General features: G+C 39.7%; 1 protein-coding gene across 2 annotated transcripts; it reads right to left on the bottom strand.

The window, feature by feature from the left end:
- Nucleotides 1–265: 265 nt before the first annotated feature.
- On the bottom strand, nt 266–18,890 carry LOC130911780 (DNA-binding protein SATB2-like). 2 transcript variants are annotated; one of them, XM_057829304.1, is made up of 11 exons: nt 18,761–18,890; nt 17,738–17,932; nt 13,691–13,876; nt 9,807–9,933; nt 8,181–8,304; nt 7,944–8,046; nt 5,908–6,368; nt 5,640–5,840; nt 3,306–3,449; nt 3,037–3,228; nt 266–1,029 (listed from the first exon to the last, which is right to left on the bottom strand). In XM_057829304.1, exons 1-11 carry the CDS (start codon nt 18,765–18,767, stop codon nt 481–483), a joined length of 2,289 nt encoding a protein of 762 aa, XP_057685287.1. In that variant the 5' UTR covers nt 18,768–18,890; the 3' UTR covers nt 266–480. The 2 variants fall into 2 exon arrangements, with proteins under 2 accessions (XP_057685287.1, XP_057685288.1); XM_057829305.1 differs by lacking the exons at nt 17,738–17,932; nt 18,761–18,890 and adding an exon at nt 14,570–15,016.

Raw genomic sequence — 18,890 nt, 5'->3', positions numbered from 1 at the left:
CCACTTCAAACAGATTGGACGTCTACTAGTGATAAACTCATTCCAATTCGCAGCAGAAGCTTGTTTTTTGTTTATTAGTTGTTTGCAGATTATGCTAGAATGATTTCCTGACCAATGCATCAATAATCGCCATATCGTTAGATCATCGTTATCGTGAACTTTGTATTGCAAATCGTATCATGAGGTACCAAGAGGTTCCCACACCTGCTGTCTACAAAGTGTCACAGAAAGGAGAATTGCACTTCTTTATTTACACCATGGTATATAAAGTTTGTAATAAATACACGTGTTTATTGTTGAGTTTCACATCAAATTTTTTTGGTGCACCAACAACGGAACAATAAATTAAATGCAAATGTCTACAATATGCAACTGTGGCTGCAGTTGATGTGGAGGTTTTCCTGTTATTGTGGCCAAAACAATTGCTTTGAATGTGAAAGTAATAAACCAATATGACAGGATAGGATGTAAAATCTTTTGTTATCTCTGCTGTCCCGTAGAACTTGGGCTATCTAGACTACTAAATGGAGACAAGGATGATGTCGCCATTGCTGAGGCTTTCCCATCATCTCTCTCATCCAGATCCATTTCTGTCTCTCTCTCAGTTGCATCTGCATCTTCACCAGAGTCCAGAGACACGCAGAATCGTTCTTCTTCTTGTCCCAGCTCGGAGAGAGACTCCTGATTGTCCTCCTTAGGACCAGACTCCTTGGAATTATGATGCTTATAGTTGTACCGCTGGTTCTGGAAGAACTTGACAATAGTGTGCTTGGGCAGGTCCAGTTGAGCTGACAAGGTGTGAATGGCCTCCTGGTCAGGGTAGAGCCCTACGTCACCAATGAAGCTCTGCAGGATCCCCAAAGCTTCCAAGGAAATTCGGGTTCGTGAACGGGCCTTTTTTGGTTCTCCGAGGCTAGGGCTCATTCTGTGATCAGAGCCGCTCTCTGAACCACAGAGGAGAGGTAATGTGATGAGCTGTGGGTCTACGTGAAAAGGGGATATAGCCCTCAAAGGTGGAAAGGGTGGTGCCTGTCAAAAAATGGGAAATCAAAGATAATTTCTCAGGCAATTCTACTCCTTCGACTCTTCAGTGACATTAATAGAAATGTATGAAAGCAAGGATTTGAAAGGAGAGTTTAATTCTCACATTCCTAACAACCAGGTTTTGAGAATGTACAGTGGGGCAAATAAGTATTTAGTCAACCATTAATTTTGCAAGTTCTCCCACTTGAGAATATTAGCGAGGCCTGTAATTGTCAACATGGGTAAACCTCAACCATGAGAGACAGAATGTGGAAAAAAATTAATGGTGGAAAATAAGTATTTGGTCAATACCAAAAGTTCACCTCAATACTTTGTTAGGTACCCTTTGTTGGCAATAATGGAGGCCAAACGTTTTCTGTAACTCTTCACAAGCTTTTCACACACTGTTGCTGGTATTTTGCCCATTCCTCCATGCAGATCTCCTCTAGAGCAGTGATGTTTTGGGGCTGTCGTTGGGCAACACGGACTTTCAACTCCCTCCACAGATTTTCTATAGGGTTGAGATCTGGACACTGGCTAGGCCACTCCAGGACCTTGAAATGCTTCTTACGAACCCACTCTTTTGTTGCCCTGGCTGTGCGTTTGGGATGATTGTCATGCTGAAAGACCCAGCCACGTCTCATCTTCAATGCCCTTGCTGATGGAAGGAGATTTTCACTCAAAATCTCTCGATACATGGCCCCATTCATTCTTTCATTTACACAGATCAATCGTCTTCGTCCATTTGGCAGAAAAACAGCCCCAAAGCATGATGTTTCCGCCCCCATGCTTCACAGTGGGTATGGTGTTCTTCGGATGCAATTGAGTATTCTTTCTCCTCCAAACACGAGAACCTGTGTTTCTACCAAAACGTTCTGTTTTGGTTCCATCTGACCATAACACATTCTCCCAGTCCTCTTCTGAATCATCCAAATGCTCTCTAGCAAACCGCAGACGGGTCTGGACGTGTACTGGCCTCAGCAGGGGGACACGTCTAGCATTGCAGGATTTGAGTCCCTGGCGGTGCATTGTGTTACTGATAGTAGCCTTTGTTACTGTGGTCCCAGCTCTCTGTAGGTCATTCTGTAGGTCCCCCCGTGTGGTTCTGGGATTTTTGCTCACCGTTCTTGTTATTATTTTGACGCCACGGGGTGAGATCTTGTATGGGGCCCCAGATTGCGGGAGATTAACAGAGGTCTTGTATGTCTTCCATTTTCTAAAAATTGCTCCCACAGTTGATTTCTTTACACCAAGCGTTTTACCTATTGCAGATTCAGTCTTCCCAGCCTGGTGCAGGTCTATAATTTTGTCTCTGGTGTCCTTCGACAGCTCTTTGGTGTTGGCCATTGTGGAGTTTGGAGTGTGACTGACTGAGCTTGTGGACAGGTGTCTTTTATACCGATAATGAGTTAAAACAGGTGCCATTACTACAGGTAACGAGTGGAGCCTCGTTAGACCTCGTTAGAAGAAGTTAGACCTCTTTGATGGCCAGAAGGCTTGCTTGTTTGTAGGTGACCAAATACTTATTTTCCACTCTAATTTTGAAATAAATTCTTTAAAAATCAAACAATGTGATTTTCTGTTTTTTTTCCACATTCTATCTCTCATGGTTGAGGTTTACCCATGTTGACAATTACAGGCCTCTCTAATCTTTTGAAGTAGGAAAACTGGTGGTTGACTAAATACTTATTTGCCCCACTGTATTACTAGGGTGGGGCAGCCTGCACACCCAAACACAACTTGAGAGCCATCAAATAGAAAGGACTTTAAAATAGAGCTAATGGAAATTCCTTGTTCTGAGTGTCAAAAATTACTGGCTGCATTTGGAATAACATTTAGGGCCAGCCTGATTGGCAGGTTGTTTTTTGTTTTTTGTTTTTTTTTTGGGGGGGGGGGGTCTGTTAACTCTTTCGCTGGCACCGATGACAATTGATAGCTGGCCAGCACCCCCCCATTCAAATAGATTGAATGTCTATCGTCATTAAATAAGTTAAGTAAACAATCTGCATATACCTGCTGTTCAGGGATGTGTTGGCCAGGTGGGAGCTTCTCGATGTGCGGATGCCTCGCCTCTTCTTCATAAACGCGATCTCGTTGGGCCTGGGGGATGGAAAGAAATCTGCGGATTGTGCACAGGTTCTCCCACAGTGTACGGTTCTCCTGGCTCGGGTTTTCTTTCCATCTGAGTAGCTCACACAACCAACCCTGGAAGAGAAGGTGATAGTGATAACATTTGATATAAACAAAGCTATTTACAGAAAACCCAAACCCCTAAAACTGACTTGGCTTTTGTTGGCGGAGACTTTGGCAAACAGACTCTGGGAGACCTTCGCCCTTTTCATCTCCTGCTGGATTTCCTCGTAGATCCTCGACGTGATGATTCCGTGGGAATCTGGTGTCTGTGTAGTCTCAACGTTTGACTTGGTCTGTGCACAAGAACCACAATCTTAAGGGTATTCTCAATGTATTGATTTTGCATTTGTTTAAAATTTTATTCTATATTTTATATTGAATCATAGACTTCAATATCAGTTGACGAGACAGCTTCTGCAGACATTGCGCCACGGCTTCCCATAGGCGGCCAGGTCAAGCAGAGCGTCGTGGTTCTTTCACTACGATAAACTCAAAAATGCTGCGTTCTAACGCCAGATTTGGGTAGGAAAAGATTTGTTATTTGGTTGTTGTTTGTTATACTTACCGTAATTTTTGCACTATAAGGCGCACCTGACTATAAGCCGCCACCCACCAAATATGACACGAAAACGGCATTTGTTCATTGACAAGCCGCACTGGACTATAAGCCGCAGCTGTCCTCACTATATTATTGGATATTCATACCAAAAGATATTAACCGGTAACACTTTATTTGACAGCGACATCATAAGACAAGTTGACAAATATACATAAAGCATTGGAAGAACACTAAGACCAAATGAACCACCATGAAGCATTGCTTCAAGAAGCTTCATTTGGCCATGACTGTCAGTCTACATTGCAATGCAGTGCTACAGATGTAAATAACAATCTAAATTCACGTTCCATGCTAATTATTTTTTCAGTTACTGTTCCAGTTGTTTCACTAATTGCTTGTTATGGTATTTGGTAACACTTTATTTGATAGTAGCACCATAAGACTGTCATTTGACAATCATAATTATGACATGATACTGTCATGAGCATTAATGAATGCTCATAACAGATGTCATTTAGCGTTATCCCACAAATTATCTCCCTTTTGAATGGATGTAAAAGATCTGAGCTGGACATAGATGGAGTTAGTGACATAATTTGCCAGACGACACTTAATGACATCGGTCATAAGCCTTTAGTAATGCTCATGAAAGTGTCATGTCATAGTTATGACGGTCTTATGACAGTCTATGACGTCGCTGTCAAATAAAGTGTTACATATTAACTCAAATAAGTCAACAAATAAGCCGCACTGGACTATTAGCAGCTGGATTCATCATGAAGGAAAAAAGTAGCGGCTTATAGTCCGAAAATTACGGTATATAAAAATAATTAATTGGGATTTTATTAGGGAACGACTTTTAATTTTTTGATGCCGCTACTCATGGAGACTCGTATATGCCTAAGGGAGGCGCCTGATTTGGTTTTAGGTCGCTAGCGGCTTTGGTTTTGAAAACATTTGAATTAAATTTTTGAAAATAGGTCCCCTACGGAGCGGCCTAACGCCCCGTTTCCCGTCAACTGATAGTGAAGTCTATGATTGAGGTTAGTGATGTAGCTGAAGGGGAAGTGGTAACCAAGCACAATGGTATTCCAGTGTAGTGAAGGAAAAATGACAATGTGGGGAAATATTTCTGGCTCATTTAAAAATGAAGGCTGGGTAAATTGTAAATTGTAACTTTAACCCTCCAGTCAATTCATGCAGTTAATTATTTTAATTCCTCAATAAGTTTGGAGTCACCAAAGAAGTGAAGACGTTCTTCTGCTTAATCTTTGCCTTCTCTTCTGAATTCGGTAAATTATAGTGGTGAGCCAAACATACAGGTTTATACCGCAGCTGCAACATCATTTTCAACTTGCTGGTGACATTGTACAGACGAGAACTTTTTTATTTATTGGAAAATGTTAATAATATTGTCTTGGTGACTTAACTTGCTACGTGCTAAATAGTAAAACGTATCGTTGTATTTCTGACGAATAAACATTTCGACTGTTATCTTGGAAAGTGCTAGTTTTGACATTTTAATTGGTATTTTTTAAGAACACACATTTCATTCATTCATTCAAAATGAAAGTGTGCTATTGAATAAATTTTTAAATGTATTATTAGATTGTTGTATAAAAATGTGATATTTACAAGCCTCTTGTGCGATTAAAATGTTCAATTATTCCCTGATACTTGTTAATGTTTAGATGGTGACCACAATTTTCTTTTAAATTCGGAGGGACAAATTATGCCTAGAATACCCTGATCAAGCAGCCTTACAGATACATAATGCTCAGTCATGTCAAAATTATTTGTGGTAAACACATCGTATCTGGTATTTGCTCACATCTGAATGAATATACTAAAAATACAAATGAATGTTCCCAATAATCCATGAAGAACAATTTTTAAATGAGCCTTTTCTCTGGTTGTTGCATACCAGCATGTGTCTGTGAGCACTGCCATTGGAGATGTGGTTGTTGTTTGTTTGGGTATTCCTCTCTCGCTCCTCCTGGTAGATGCGATCTCGTTCTCCTTCCGGTAGACGTAGAAAACCCTGCATGGCCTTTAGGTTTACCAGGAGTGACTGTGAGGCTGAGCGGGGATCTTCCTCCTTGCGCAGGATCTCTGATAGCAAGCCCTGACCGTGTTTCAAGAGAAGTTTGTGCTTGAATAAACTTACGAGCTACGAATATTTGGTTGCTCACCTGCGTCCGGTTAAAAGCTACTCGAGCAAAGACAGCTTGAGAGACACTGGCTCTCTTTAGCTCGATCCGAACTCGGTGGTAGATGTCAGAACACACTTCAACTCCTGAATACGTGGTGCCGGGCTCCGCTGGATCTTTGCACATCCGTGAAATGGGCGGGTGATTGATGTAAGGTCTGGGGCCAGAGGGCTGCTGCGAAAGCAGGCGGTTGACGGCCAGTTGCTGGTTGATGAAGTGCGCCACTGCGAGCTGATGGCGCATGAGCTGCGGAGGCAGGAGACCACTGTGTGCCAGATGAGATGGAGCCCCTAAAGGGGGGCTGGGGGAAGGGTTGATATCGTGTGGCAGGGTGTGGTCCTGCTGGTCCATTGGGTGGCTTTTGATGGTTCTAGGGCCACCCATGTAGGGTAATTGAGAAGGAAGACGCTTGTTGACGATACTTGGCTCCCAGTCTCGCTCCACTGTGGAAACAAATTAAATATGATAGATTTTGTGTTCAACTCTGAGAAAGTCACAGAAATTTATAATTTTCATGAGATTTTTTCTGGGGTTGCCATATTGTCTCGGCATTTTCATGTAAAAACAACAACAAATCAAAAAAATTGGGGTGTAGTGTTACAAACACAAGGCATTTTTACAAATTTAATCTCTACAGTTCTCTACAGTGCTTCTCCATCAACCTCTCACCAATCAATCAAAGGCTACGTTCATACTACAGGTCTTGATGCACGAATCCGATTTTTTGTCATATCTGTTTTTTTGGCGTGCCCGTTCAGACTGCCTCTGTCCATTGAGACCATTCAAGTATTACGCATGCGCACTAATTCGCAGTCCGACAAGCGCTGAGCAAGACGACCCGCATGCGCAGAAGCATCAAAACAAATGACCACTCATGCTGGCTGTCATCCGTCATTCCAGGGATATCATATTTTGTTTTTTAAAAAGAGGACACAGATAACAAACATTAATAATCCCAGTTTAGTCTTATATTCAAAGTATATGGATCGATAGCATGCACGCACTGTCCGTGCATGTTACACACACATACGGGCAGTTTGCCCCAACTCTCGGCCGTGTAAGCAATGTTGAAATATTGCTTATATGGAGCAGACAGAAAACCGATCATTCTCAGGCTTATCCTCAACCCATTTTTATTTTTTTTATGACTGTTGTCAAGTCCGACACGTCCTAAAAAGCCGTGTTCAAGGCAAGCTAGTTGCACCGCTACCGTAGCGTCTCTCTCGCTTTTTAATGACGTAATTGCTGCATGAATTCCGATTTGAGAGACTGGACTGTACAGACCGCCGCGACAGTCTGGAAAAATGTGGCCCAGATCGGATTTGAACCACATACGAAAGTGACCCAGATCGGATTTGAAATGGTCCAGTTCTATGAGACTTGTCACGTTCAGACCGTCAAGTTAATGCCTCACTTGAGTCGGAAAAACACGAAAAAATCGGATTCGTGCATTAAGACCTGTAGTATGAACGTAGCCAAAGTGTCTTTTTTTTTTTTTTTTTTTTACAGCTCTTGTCTTGGATGTCATTCATGAAAACATGTTGGTGTTCCTAACAAGTGTTTTTCTGAACTTTTTCAGAACTTCTTTTATTAGTTCTGTTAATAGGAATCTTGGTTTGTTGTTTGAGCGCAGATCTGACAGCATTTTGTTGACTAGTCCGTTTCAGTTCCTGTGGATTTTAATGGCTCGTCCTCACTGTTCGGAATCTGTTTCTTGTTACATTTGTGTTGGGTTGAGGGTCACATGGGCTATTACGAAAATAAAAATGGGAGCGAGGTTTGGCTGGGTTTCAAATTTGTACCCACCGTGTGCTTTGTGTGCAGAGACGGGGGTTGCGTCTGCTGTTTCCTATTAGAATTTAGGATGGCTTAGTTCTGCTGTGTGTATTAAGAGTGACATTAATGTGAATCATGTGTGACGGTTCCTTCCGACCATGAGCCATCACTGGCGCTTGACACATGTGCCTTCTTGGGAGTAATAGAAAAGCAGAACCAAGTGTTTGTGTGTGAACTGTCACCTTGGTTGCATTTGTGACGTTTGTACCAGCGTCCGAATTCCTGGCATTTGGAGTTGGAGACATTGGCGTAATGTGAATTGTTGATGATAGCGGAGATTGTATTCTGGAGGAAGAGAGACAATATTGATAAAAGGGAAAAATGGATGAAATGTGACTGCGGAGAAGTCAAAACAATGTAAAATGACTTTGGAAATGCTCAAAAATGTTTGAGTAAACCAAAAGGAACTGGCCACCTACCTGGGAGAGCGGACAATCCTTGGCCAGAGCGTTCTGACTGGATTCTCTTAGCAACTCTTTTAGGGCTTTCTTCACTGTGCTGTGCGTCCACTGATCAGCGGGAAGCTCTTCCATCTGTGCAAAACTGCAGAAAAGTCGCTTTTTATCATTCACTGCCACTGACGGGGAAAAGACGTGAATTTCATTTAGATTTTAGACTGGGATGACTGGTAGTGATCAGGTCACTGCCAGGACACTCAGTTCAAATGGATTGGACATCGATTTCCATCAATTGCTGCGAGCGAGTTACAGTTTTTCCTCAATTGCTTTGGTACGTTTCTCATATCAGAACTGAAATTCTCAAAACTACTTGTTTAATCCTCGCAACATTGTATCACTAGTGCACATCAAAAAAGCAGTTCCTCATTTCTTTGAGCAAGTTGCAGATGTTTTTGTGCATCCATATGAATGATTTTGTAAAATTCCCTGCTGTTTCCTAGGGTCAGGATCAGTTGCAACTGTCATGATGGTCAAAATGGATGAGCATGGGTCTCTATTGAAGAGTCTCACCACCCATAACATTTAGTCATTACTTCATTGCATAGGTCCATACATGCAAAATGCATGAACGTGAACATCAGAATATGTCAACGCGTGTGTGCTTATTTCTAAATATTTTTGTTACTTATTTTACGTAACTTATTTTAACCTGCCAACATTTTGATACTTTGGGACAATATGGGTTTCCACCGCTCCAACATAATCAGGGAATGGTTTGCAACCCACAACAGAATGGTAATGGAGTTCCTCCCACCATAATCCCCATTCCTCAATCCCATAGAATATTTTTTCTCCACATGAAGATGGCAAGTGTATGATTGCCAGCCTAACACTGACTCTTCGGGATGCCATAAATGCAGCATGTAGTGACATCACAGCAAATGCCTGCACAGGCTGCATTAGGCATTCAAGATGATTTTTTCCACGCTGTATAGCAAGATAGAGCATACATTTTGAGGTGGATGAAAATTTCTGGCCCAACTGGGAGGAATGTCAAGATGTTTAGAAAGAATGGGGAAAAAATCCTGACATGTAGCACTCAAGGTTGAGTGGTGCCGATTGTCTTATGTTGACGTTTCTAATTTTCCTTTTGTTTTTTTTTTCCTTTGTGATACTCAGTGCTGTCTTTTGCTTTCTGTATTGCAGTGACATGGTCTGTCAAGAAATTGTAAAAACAGTAAAAGTGTCTTTTCCAGTCTCTTGCAATCAATCTCCCTCACACAAAGGTGTAAATTGCAATTCTCATCAAAACTTACGTACACCATCTTCAGCATCAAAGCCTTCCACCATAGTAACTGTTCAATTGAGAGCATGACTAAGCAATTTGACTGTCTTGTCTGAACAGAATGAAACAAGGATTTCATTCTGACAGCACTGACATGTTCATTGACACAGAAATTTAATTTTGAGCGATAAATTAAGTATTTTGACAGTATTTTGGTTTTGCTACTTGTGTGACATGTTGTGAGGATTGAACAAGTAGTTTTGAGGATTTCAATTCTTATCTGAGAAATGTACCAAAGCAATTGAGGAAAAACTATAATACACAAACATATACAAATACAAATACTCTCCGGAGGGGCAGACCTGTGCAGCAGAATTCGAAGCGTGACCATATGGTAAACATCCAACAGCATATCAGCCACAGTGGCTTCTGGAGCATCTGTTAGGTTCTGGATGGGCATCGGTTTCCACTGGCCTACTTTGATGATACCTGGACAAGACACACACCAACAGGTTTCATGCTAAAGCAGTAGAAAACATACAGTCATTCCAGTTGAGGAAGGCAGTATAGCTTTAGAATTCTTGAAAAATAAGCAGTCCATTCTTTGAATGTGCTAAGTATTCATCAATCTTCTTTTCCTTTCGGCTTTTCCCTTCAGGTCGGTATTAAACTATCAGAAGCTTGATTCAATCATATACATATAAATGGTAATATTTCGATTACATGATCTGTTTGAAATGTACAATACTAATCACAGTAATAGGCTCGCAGATGTGTATGAATATTAGCTTTTTCTAAGGAGTAGAAGCTAGCTGTTTAACTAGCTTTCAATGCTAATCAAGAGGACTAACGTATGTACAGTGTATCACAAAAGTGAGTACACTCCTCGCATTTCTGCAGATATTTAGGTATATCTTTTCATGGGACAACACTGACAAAATAAAACTTTGACACAATGAAAAGTAGTCTGTGTGCAGCTTATTAAATAGAGTTAATTTATTTTCCCGTCAAAATAACTCAAACTATAGCCATTAATATCTAAACCCCTGGTAACAAAAGTGAGTAGACTCCTTAGTAAATACAGTACATACATCCCTAAATGTCCAAATTAAGTACTGCTTGTCATTTTCCCTCCAAAATGTCATGTGACTCATTACAGGAGTGCTGTCAGCATTGCTGCAGAAATTGAAGAGGTGGGGGTCAGCCTGTTAGTGCTCAGACCATACGCCACACTCTACATCAAATTGGTGTGCATGGCTGTTACCCTGGGACGAAGCCTCTTCTGAAGACGGTACACAAGAAAGCCCGCCCGTCTCATCAGACCATAGGAAATGGTTCCAGTAATCCATGTGCTTTGTTGACATGTCTTCAGCAAACTGTTTTTGGGCTTTTTGCGGCCAACTATTTTTAAACCCATTTTAAAACGGCTAAATGTTGCAGAAAATGTATTTCATAACTATCTGATCATGTCAAGTTGAGTGTATCATATGATTCACTGTTTTTTTTACCCTGATAAAAAGGTAAGAGGTAATAGGGTTGCACCCATGCTGTGGTACACACTTTCCCCCCATAATAATTCATAAATAAAATATTATTTCTTGAGACTAATGCCCCACAGTTACAAGAGTCAGCAATGAGACAAATAATACTCAAAAATTAAGATTTTAATTTTATTTTAAAGTTTGGGATTCACTTTGGCCATTGGGATCATTGAAAAATAACATTTTAAGGGATACTCCAGACCAGGGGTGCGCATTATGTCGATCACGATCAGTGTTGTCACTAACGTCTTACTAAGTAACGCGTTATTGTAATCTGATTACTTTCTTTCAGTAACAAACAATCAAACACGTTCATTTTTCTAAACCAGTAATCTGATTAGTTTCCTTAGTGTCTGTGTGTTACTATTTTGTTACTGCCTCATAATGTATGTAGAATGAAGAATATTGTAGTCATGTGCGAAGACCATTTTGAATTGACAATGTTAGAAAGGTTCCCACTATGAATTCATTTCCAGGGTAACTGCTCATAGTTACTTCCTTTTTTGGTCTCGAGTCACACGTGCTAAGTGTTTTGGGACTGAGAAAGGCTTGAGGATTGCGGATGCACACTCAAGCCAAGAGCAGCCACCAGTTGAGATGTGCGATGGAATACTGATCTGTGTGCGCCGATGAATGTACGTGAGTATTTTTCCTTCATCTGGAGGGTTCCAGCGATAGATTGGAGCTGCTCCATGCACGGCCATTTCGTAGCTTTGCCGTTGCAACACAACGGCCGTCCTCGCCAAGTCGGCCAGCATTATTCGTGTTTCACATTTATGCCGTGAGGGATGTGTTCTAAGTCAGATTGAGTGTAAAGTGTTTAATTGCCGCCACGTTTTGTGGCCAAATTGACCACGGGTGTGTACGCCGTAGGTGCGTGCACATTTGCGCCCGGCCCCACCTTTGTGTTTATTGCATTGTGCAATTCATTTTTGTGTTGTTGATTATTGTGCAGTCAGTTTGCATTGTTTTACATTGGCACTGGTATGCTGTTAACCCTAACAATAAACCCTAACCTGAATTTTAGGGTTTTTTTACATTAGACTTTATCTTCGAGTTAGCGGGGGTATAATGAGTCTGTGGAGTTGATTAAAAAAATTCCATGCAGCATGTCAGTTAGTTTCAGGGCTCCACAGTAGCTAAGCCAGCACGAGTCAATGGTGGTTGAAATCAACTCCATCGACTAATTAAACCCAGCTAACTTGAAGATTATGCCTTATGTGAAAAATTCTAAACTTCACCTTTAAATTCAAATATCGGAAAGTCAATTACATGCAATGACATTTTCTGTTGTCATTCTTATGTTAAGGCAGCAAAGGGAGAAAAATTGATAAAAAGTAACCGATAGATTACTTTTAAAGTAACATAGTTACTTTGATAATAAAGTAATCAGTAAAGTAACTAGATTACCTTTTTGAGGTGTAAACAGTAATTAAATTACTTTTTCAAGTTATCTGTGACAACACTGATCACAATCTGCCGTTTGGTCTAAACGCGAATGTAGGTAAGATTACCACAACACAAGTTTTTTTAAAGGCCAAAAAAGGCTGAATATGTTTTGTTGTGCAATATTGATGCTGAGCTTTAGCCCCCCCCCCCCAAAAGGCCAAAAGAAGGCTTAAGGTTTAATGTGCTGACCTTCGTAGGCACTATACGACGCTATACAAATCAAGTTGAATTGTATTGAATTAAAAAGACTTGTTAGTAGTAGGCGAACAGTAGTTATTGGAGCAAAAAAATGTAAACACCCTTCCTCCAGAACTATTAGTATCTTATTTTGGGGGGTTTAAATATATTTTCAAGCGTACTTTTCGTATTTTTAGATTTGATCTCAGGACAAGTAAATTTACTCACAAACTGTATGTTTTAGTCTTTTGTAGATTATTCAAAATTTGAAGGGTGGGATATAAATGTCTTCCAAATCTAGAATGATCCTTAAGACAATAAAAGACTTGTTGTGTGCTAAGCTGCGTCTACGAGGTAAGGCCTCCTTTCAACCTTCTTAGAAATAATCCTCAATGATATGTTATCCATTAAAGACCTAAAAGATAGTTATTAGATTTAAACTCTGAATTCTTGATTGAGCCACAACACATGGCTTAATCAAAGAACCCCCTTTCCCGCTTTAAAAATACTTCAATGACAGCCAAAGCTATGCCAAATAAAATGGAATCAAAAGGAAAAAATAGACTGTGTAATTTTGGTTGTGACCACACTTGTGGAGCAGTGGTGGGACGATGCCAGACAAAAAATATTTATTTGAAAAGAAAAGGCTGAGTTTGGGTGGAGGGGGGTCGCGTATTGGGCGTTTTCCCGCATGGTTTATGCGCCCTGTGTTTAGGACATAACCAGGAATGTCATATCGTTCGCTGCTTTATTGTTTACAAAAAAATATTTTTGGGCATTGAGGGAAAAAACAACATTATTGGTCTTTATTGTCTAAACTTTCTGGCGCGCGGTGCACTGATGTGGTCGAGTCACCCATCTGGAAAACAGCTACAATCTATTCATTGCCGCAGTTAATAATTCACTACTCATGAATTACCAAACAAACTAGTGGTTGAAAAATGAAATGTTGGAGCATTTTAAGATAAGCATTTCCCAGATGTAAAGTACGAGAGATGTTTTTCTGTAAATGGCTGATTAGGGAGACTGGGACTGGGGAACCAATTTCTTGTCTGAAGTCAAACGAGTAGAATACACACCTCGGGCCTGTACGGCTGAGCCCTGCGAGTACCCCAGCGATATCAACGCGGTCTCCACCAGTTGTGCAAACGGAATGTCTTTCCGGATCAGCACGAATTCTGCATGGCAGTGACCGTGTCCTTCGCCATTACTGGCCACGCCCATGTCGGCATATTCCACTACACAGTAGACTGGGATTGTCACACCTGGTATGAGGATGTACAATATATAATAGTTTGATAAATGACACTGAACAAATACAAGCTTCTTTTTTGTATTGTTGTCAACATTCCACAGTCAACGAGCAGGAAGCAGCACACTTTTGTGTACCACTGTAAATTTGTGCGTTTAGCAGTGTTATTGAAAGTGTTGTTAATCTTACTTTGAAAAAGTAATTATTTACAGTTACAAAATACTTCTCCCAAAAAGTAATTGAGTTAGTAACTAAGTTAAGTAACTTAAGTTACTTCTCATGTTCTACACGTTATTACATGATCCATTCTATAACATTTCACATCAAATATGTTTATATTAACTGATTGAATTTAACTGTCTTTTTCATTCCCAAAAAAACATAGGTCACACTTCAACTTTCAAATGTTGTGACAAGAAAGCCTTTCTATTTTTCGTGTTGTACTAAACCCGCACTGAACCGTGACCCCCGTACCGAGGTACGTACTGAACTGTGACTTGTGTGTACCGTCACCAGTGTTGTTAATAACGGCGTTACAATATAACGGCGTTACTAACGGCGTTATTTTTTTCAGTAATGAGTAATCTAATTAATTACTTTTCTCATCTTGGCAACGCCGTTACCGTTACTGAGGCGGGAAAGGCGTGCGTTACTATGCGTTACTAAGTTGTTTGAATAAAAAAAAGTCTGAGAGAAACGGACTCACGGGGACGAGAGCAGAGCAGGAGTGGGGAAGACGCCGTTGACACCGCGATGCTAGGTGGCTCCAATAATACCTGACTGCAGCCATAGCCGACAAACTACACTCACATGACACGGTAGATATCATATTATAGAACTAGATGCAAATGACAGACACTGCTGCATTGCCAACATGTTTTAAGGACTACATGCGTTTGTAAACAGCCGCCATCTTAAAGCAGTAGACCTCTCAGGAAGGCCCTGATGTAGAGATCCTTCCTAGCGAACCGAAGTAATTTCTTTTTTTATCTAAAATGCTCCTAAATCGGCAAAATCTTAACTTAAATCTATCTTTAAATGATGAAACAGTTTTAAAACTTACACATGTTTAAAGTAGACAGAAGGGAACTAATGCAATAACGGGAGAAATTTTAACAACTTTAACGATTGATTCACAACTTTAAATGACTTCCACACATCGCAAAGGTTACTAGCTAGTTATCGCAATACCCTTGTGTCTAGTTAAGTGGAGGGTAAAGAATTGGGCTAGGGCCAATTGTCCCCCAAACCCTTTAAGCTTCACATTGTGTCACCTGTGTGTGTTTTTTTTTTTTTTTTTTTTTTTTTTTTGAGAAAAAAAAAAAATATCATTAGTTACTTTGCCAAGTAACTAATTACTCTTACATTCAGGTAACTGAGTTACTAACGCAATTACTTTTTGGGAGAAGTAATTTGTAACTGTAATTAATTACTTTTTTTAAAGTAAAATTAACAACACTGCATGGCACTAAATGCGTTAGTAGACAGCCGCCATCTTAAAGCAGTAGACTTTTTAGGACGGCTCTGTTGTAGAGAACCTTCCTAGCGAACCTAAGTAACTTTTTATCTAAAATACTTCTAAATCGGCAAAATCTTGACTTGAATCTATCTTTAAATGATGAAACAGTTTTAAAACTTTCATATGTCGAAAGTAGAGAGAAGGGAACAAATGCAATAATGGGAGCAATTTTAACAACTTTTAACAGTTGATTCAGGGTAAAGGGTAAATTAGGGTAAAGAATTGGGCTCGGGCCAATTGTACCAAAAACCTTCACAAAAAACTTGTGTGTGGCCAATGTTTTTTTTTTTTTTTTTTTTTTTTTTTTTTTGAAGGAAAACAAAAAGTAATTATCACCAATTACTTTGCCAAGTAACTAATTACTCTTACATTCAGGTAATTGAGTTACTAACGCAATAACTTTTTGGGAGAAGTAATTTGTAACTATAATTAATTACTTTTTTTCAGTAAGATTAACAACACTGACCGTCACACCCTTAATATATCCCTTTAATGCCAGCAATATGAAGCAATCATCAGAGAATCCCAAAATTTGAAAAATAAGGTCCTAAATGAAACCTTTTTTCAAATTTGTAAAAAGAAAAGTCAAAATGAATATGTGTAATAAGCGCACAGATGTCTATAGGCTAACCCTTGCTAAATCCTGTTTGTTTTTCTTATGGAACCTGCAGATGCATGTGTTGACTTGCATCCATCATTTTTTTTTTTTTCAAAAAGAAATGTAAAAATTCTGAATTAGTCTCAAAATCATGAAATTTTAGGTGTATCAAATGTGATACATTTGGCAATATAGGGATATAGAGATATATTTTTCAATATGCAGGTGAGGCTCTGAATCTCTTCATCTATCTTTGCTCTAGTTGTTTTGAATTTAAAAAAAAAACAAAAATCACACAAGGTTTATGGATACGTCATTCAAGAAACGTTTATGGCAAGTGACTATTTTTGGTAACATAAAAAAATATATATTGTTATTGTGTAGCATCTATAAACGCCCACTTGGTGATGATAATGCTTACCCAACAGGAAAACAGTCCATTATTTTTAATTAATTGTACCCACCTGAACGCCATGAACTGTATGTGACAAGAGTAAAATGTTGCCCGAGAGTTTAAGATGACGTTTGCCACGCTACATGCTAATACTAGCGAGAACGCGAATGCTATGCTAACGCTCCGAGCCACCTAGCATCACGTTTGCAACGGCGTCACAATCCCCTTCCCTCCTCCCTTCTCCCGCTCTGCTCTCTCTTTGTCCCTCAGACATTCCGCGCGTCATTCCAACAAATTAAAGTAATGCGCGGCTTCACATCCTCAGTAACGTTGCAAAGATGGAAAAAGTAATTAGTTAGATTACTCACTACTGACAAAAATAACACCGATACAGTGTTGTTTTCGTCAATGATGATAATATTTTGTCAACAGACACTTTTTTCATGACAATGATGAGACAATAATGAGCTAAAAATGTGTTTTGGAAGACTAAAATGCAACGAGAAGGATGCCAGTTTTTGTCTGACGAGGCGAGAATTAGACGAAAATGCGCAATAGTTTCCGTCATATTCAGAATGTGTAACATTTTATGTGTAGTTAGCCTGCATCGTAGCAGTGTCTGGTTGTGTCACTCGTGACGTGTTGCACTCCCCTGACTCACCAGTGTCGTCTTCAGTCACTCCAGCTTGCACACTCGGTAAGATTTGTTTTCTTTTCTTGGCCAGACAGAATATACAATGTTGGTTTAGCCTTTGAAGGTCTGTGCTGACTGATCATCACACACTAAATGTAACCCTTAGCATTAGCATACCATTCGCATTAGGCTAATGCTAACGGTGAGCGTCCTATTAAACTCTCGGGCAATTTTTTTTAACATACAATTTGTGGCGTCTAGGTGGGTATAATTCATTGAAAATGATGTACTGTTTTTCTGCTGAGCGTGTATTATAACCAAGTTGGCGTTGTCCTTGTAGATGTACAATATGTGTTCGTCTGTCAATGTTCATGCGAAATAGTTTGAGACCTTTATTTTTTTTGTTTTTGTCGTTTTTTTTTTTTTTTAAAGTTCTACAGATGAAAACATTTTTAGTAAATTTCGACAAAAGCTAGACGAAATTAGTCTTGAGTTTTCGTAAGCAAAAACTAGACGAAGACAAACATATTTTGAGATTACTAAAATATGACTAAGACTAATAAGTATTATCGTCCAAAAGACTAAGACTAATAAGTATTATCGTCCAAAAGACTAAGACGGAAATCAAAAGGGTTGCCAAAACAACACTGCGCCGTTAGTAAGGCCGTTATACTCTATCGCCGTTATTAACAACACCGGTTATTGATGAGGATGATGTGTACAGGGCACCTCCTGGCCTCCTTGATGTGTCGCTGTTGAATGGGGCTTGTGGAGAGTCCGGCCTGCCATTGACCTCCAGAAGGTCCATTTTGACTGGGAGAGGCCCACTCGGGACAGGGCTCGCACCTCTCACGCCATCCACCTCTGGGCTGTCGAGACGGCTCTCGGTTCCCCCTGCTCCGACTGGCTCGCCTGGCAAAAAAGCTGAAGAACATCAAGCCATAATACAGAGTTTATTCCTGGGAGATATTTTTATTCCAAAGGTCTTCCACATGATTGTAACATAAGTTCAAAGGTAAACACGGCTTAATAATGCAATGATTTCGATGGGCTCATGATCAACATAACACACATTGCAGGCCATAGATCTGTTTCAGGAATAAAGCATAGCATGTTCAAGCCAGCCAACAACTATCAAACTTGTTTTTCGTCCTAAATGATGACATATTAAAAATTCTAATTTGATTTGTATTTACAGTATGTACAGCAGTATGTTGTGGCAATATGGTTGCTCTTTAAGAGGTATATACAGAAAATTAGTCCAGAGTTGACTAATGATTATGTATTACAAGAAGCATCGCTCACTAATGAACTTTTATTTTGATTTAAGAAGAAGTGATTACATTAAGCAAAAACAAATCAGCATTCATATGTTTGTTTCTACCAGCATCATAACCCCCCCTCAATAATTGAGAAATTATTGTGTGTTTTGCACAATGTTAGCCAAACTAACTAGCAGATGAGTTAAGATAAAAAATAATAATAATAATAACTCAAATGATTAACTAATTATTTATAAAGTGTTCCTAGAGTCTGTTTACAACTCAAAATGTGTCAGGAAACCACATGAATCATAAAAATATCATTTTATTTCCCGTTAACTGGGAGATATATTCCAAAGGAACTTTGCGCACATGCTGCAAACACTGCGTTCTGAGATAATTTAGAAACTTAACTAAAGACCGTTGATTTGTCTATTTCATGCACAAATGCGTATGTGTGCGTGTTTTTTAAATGTTTAAAATCACTTACTTTTCATTATGCCTCTTTGGTAACTGTTGAATTAAGTCCATCCATTGGGGAAGTTTTGCGACTCCAGTCTTTCAGTCCAAACTTTTGCTTGGCGGGCTCACATGCACAGACGGGATGTGAACGTAAGCAG

Source organism: Corythoichthys intestinalis, chromosome 2, assembly GCF_030265065.1.
Source record: "Corythoichthys intestinalis isolate RoL2023-P3 chromosome 2, ASM3026506v1, whole genome shotgun sequence".
In the NCBI taxonomy this organism is placed as follows: Eukaryota; Metazoa; Chordata; class Actinopteri; order Syngnathiformes; family Syngnathidae; genus Corythoichthys; species Corythoichthys intestinalis.
This window is presented reverse-complemented; position numbering and strand designations above follow the sequence as displayed.

What these genes read in the sequence shown, in the direction of transcription:
- LOC130911780 (XM_057829304.1), bottom strand. An exon ending in CTCAGCCGTACAGGCCCGAG is followed by an intron (nt 9,934 to 13,690) that starts GTGTGTATTCTA and finishes TGTCTTGTCCAG; the next exon opens with GTATCATCAAAGTAGGCCAG. An exon ending in CTTCGAATTCTGCTGCACAG is followed by an intron (nt 8,305 to 9,806) that starts GTCTGCCCCTCC and finishes ACTTTTCTGCAG; the next exon opens with TTTTGCACAGATGGAAGAGC.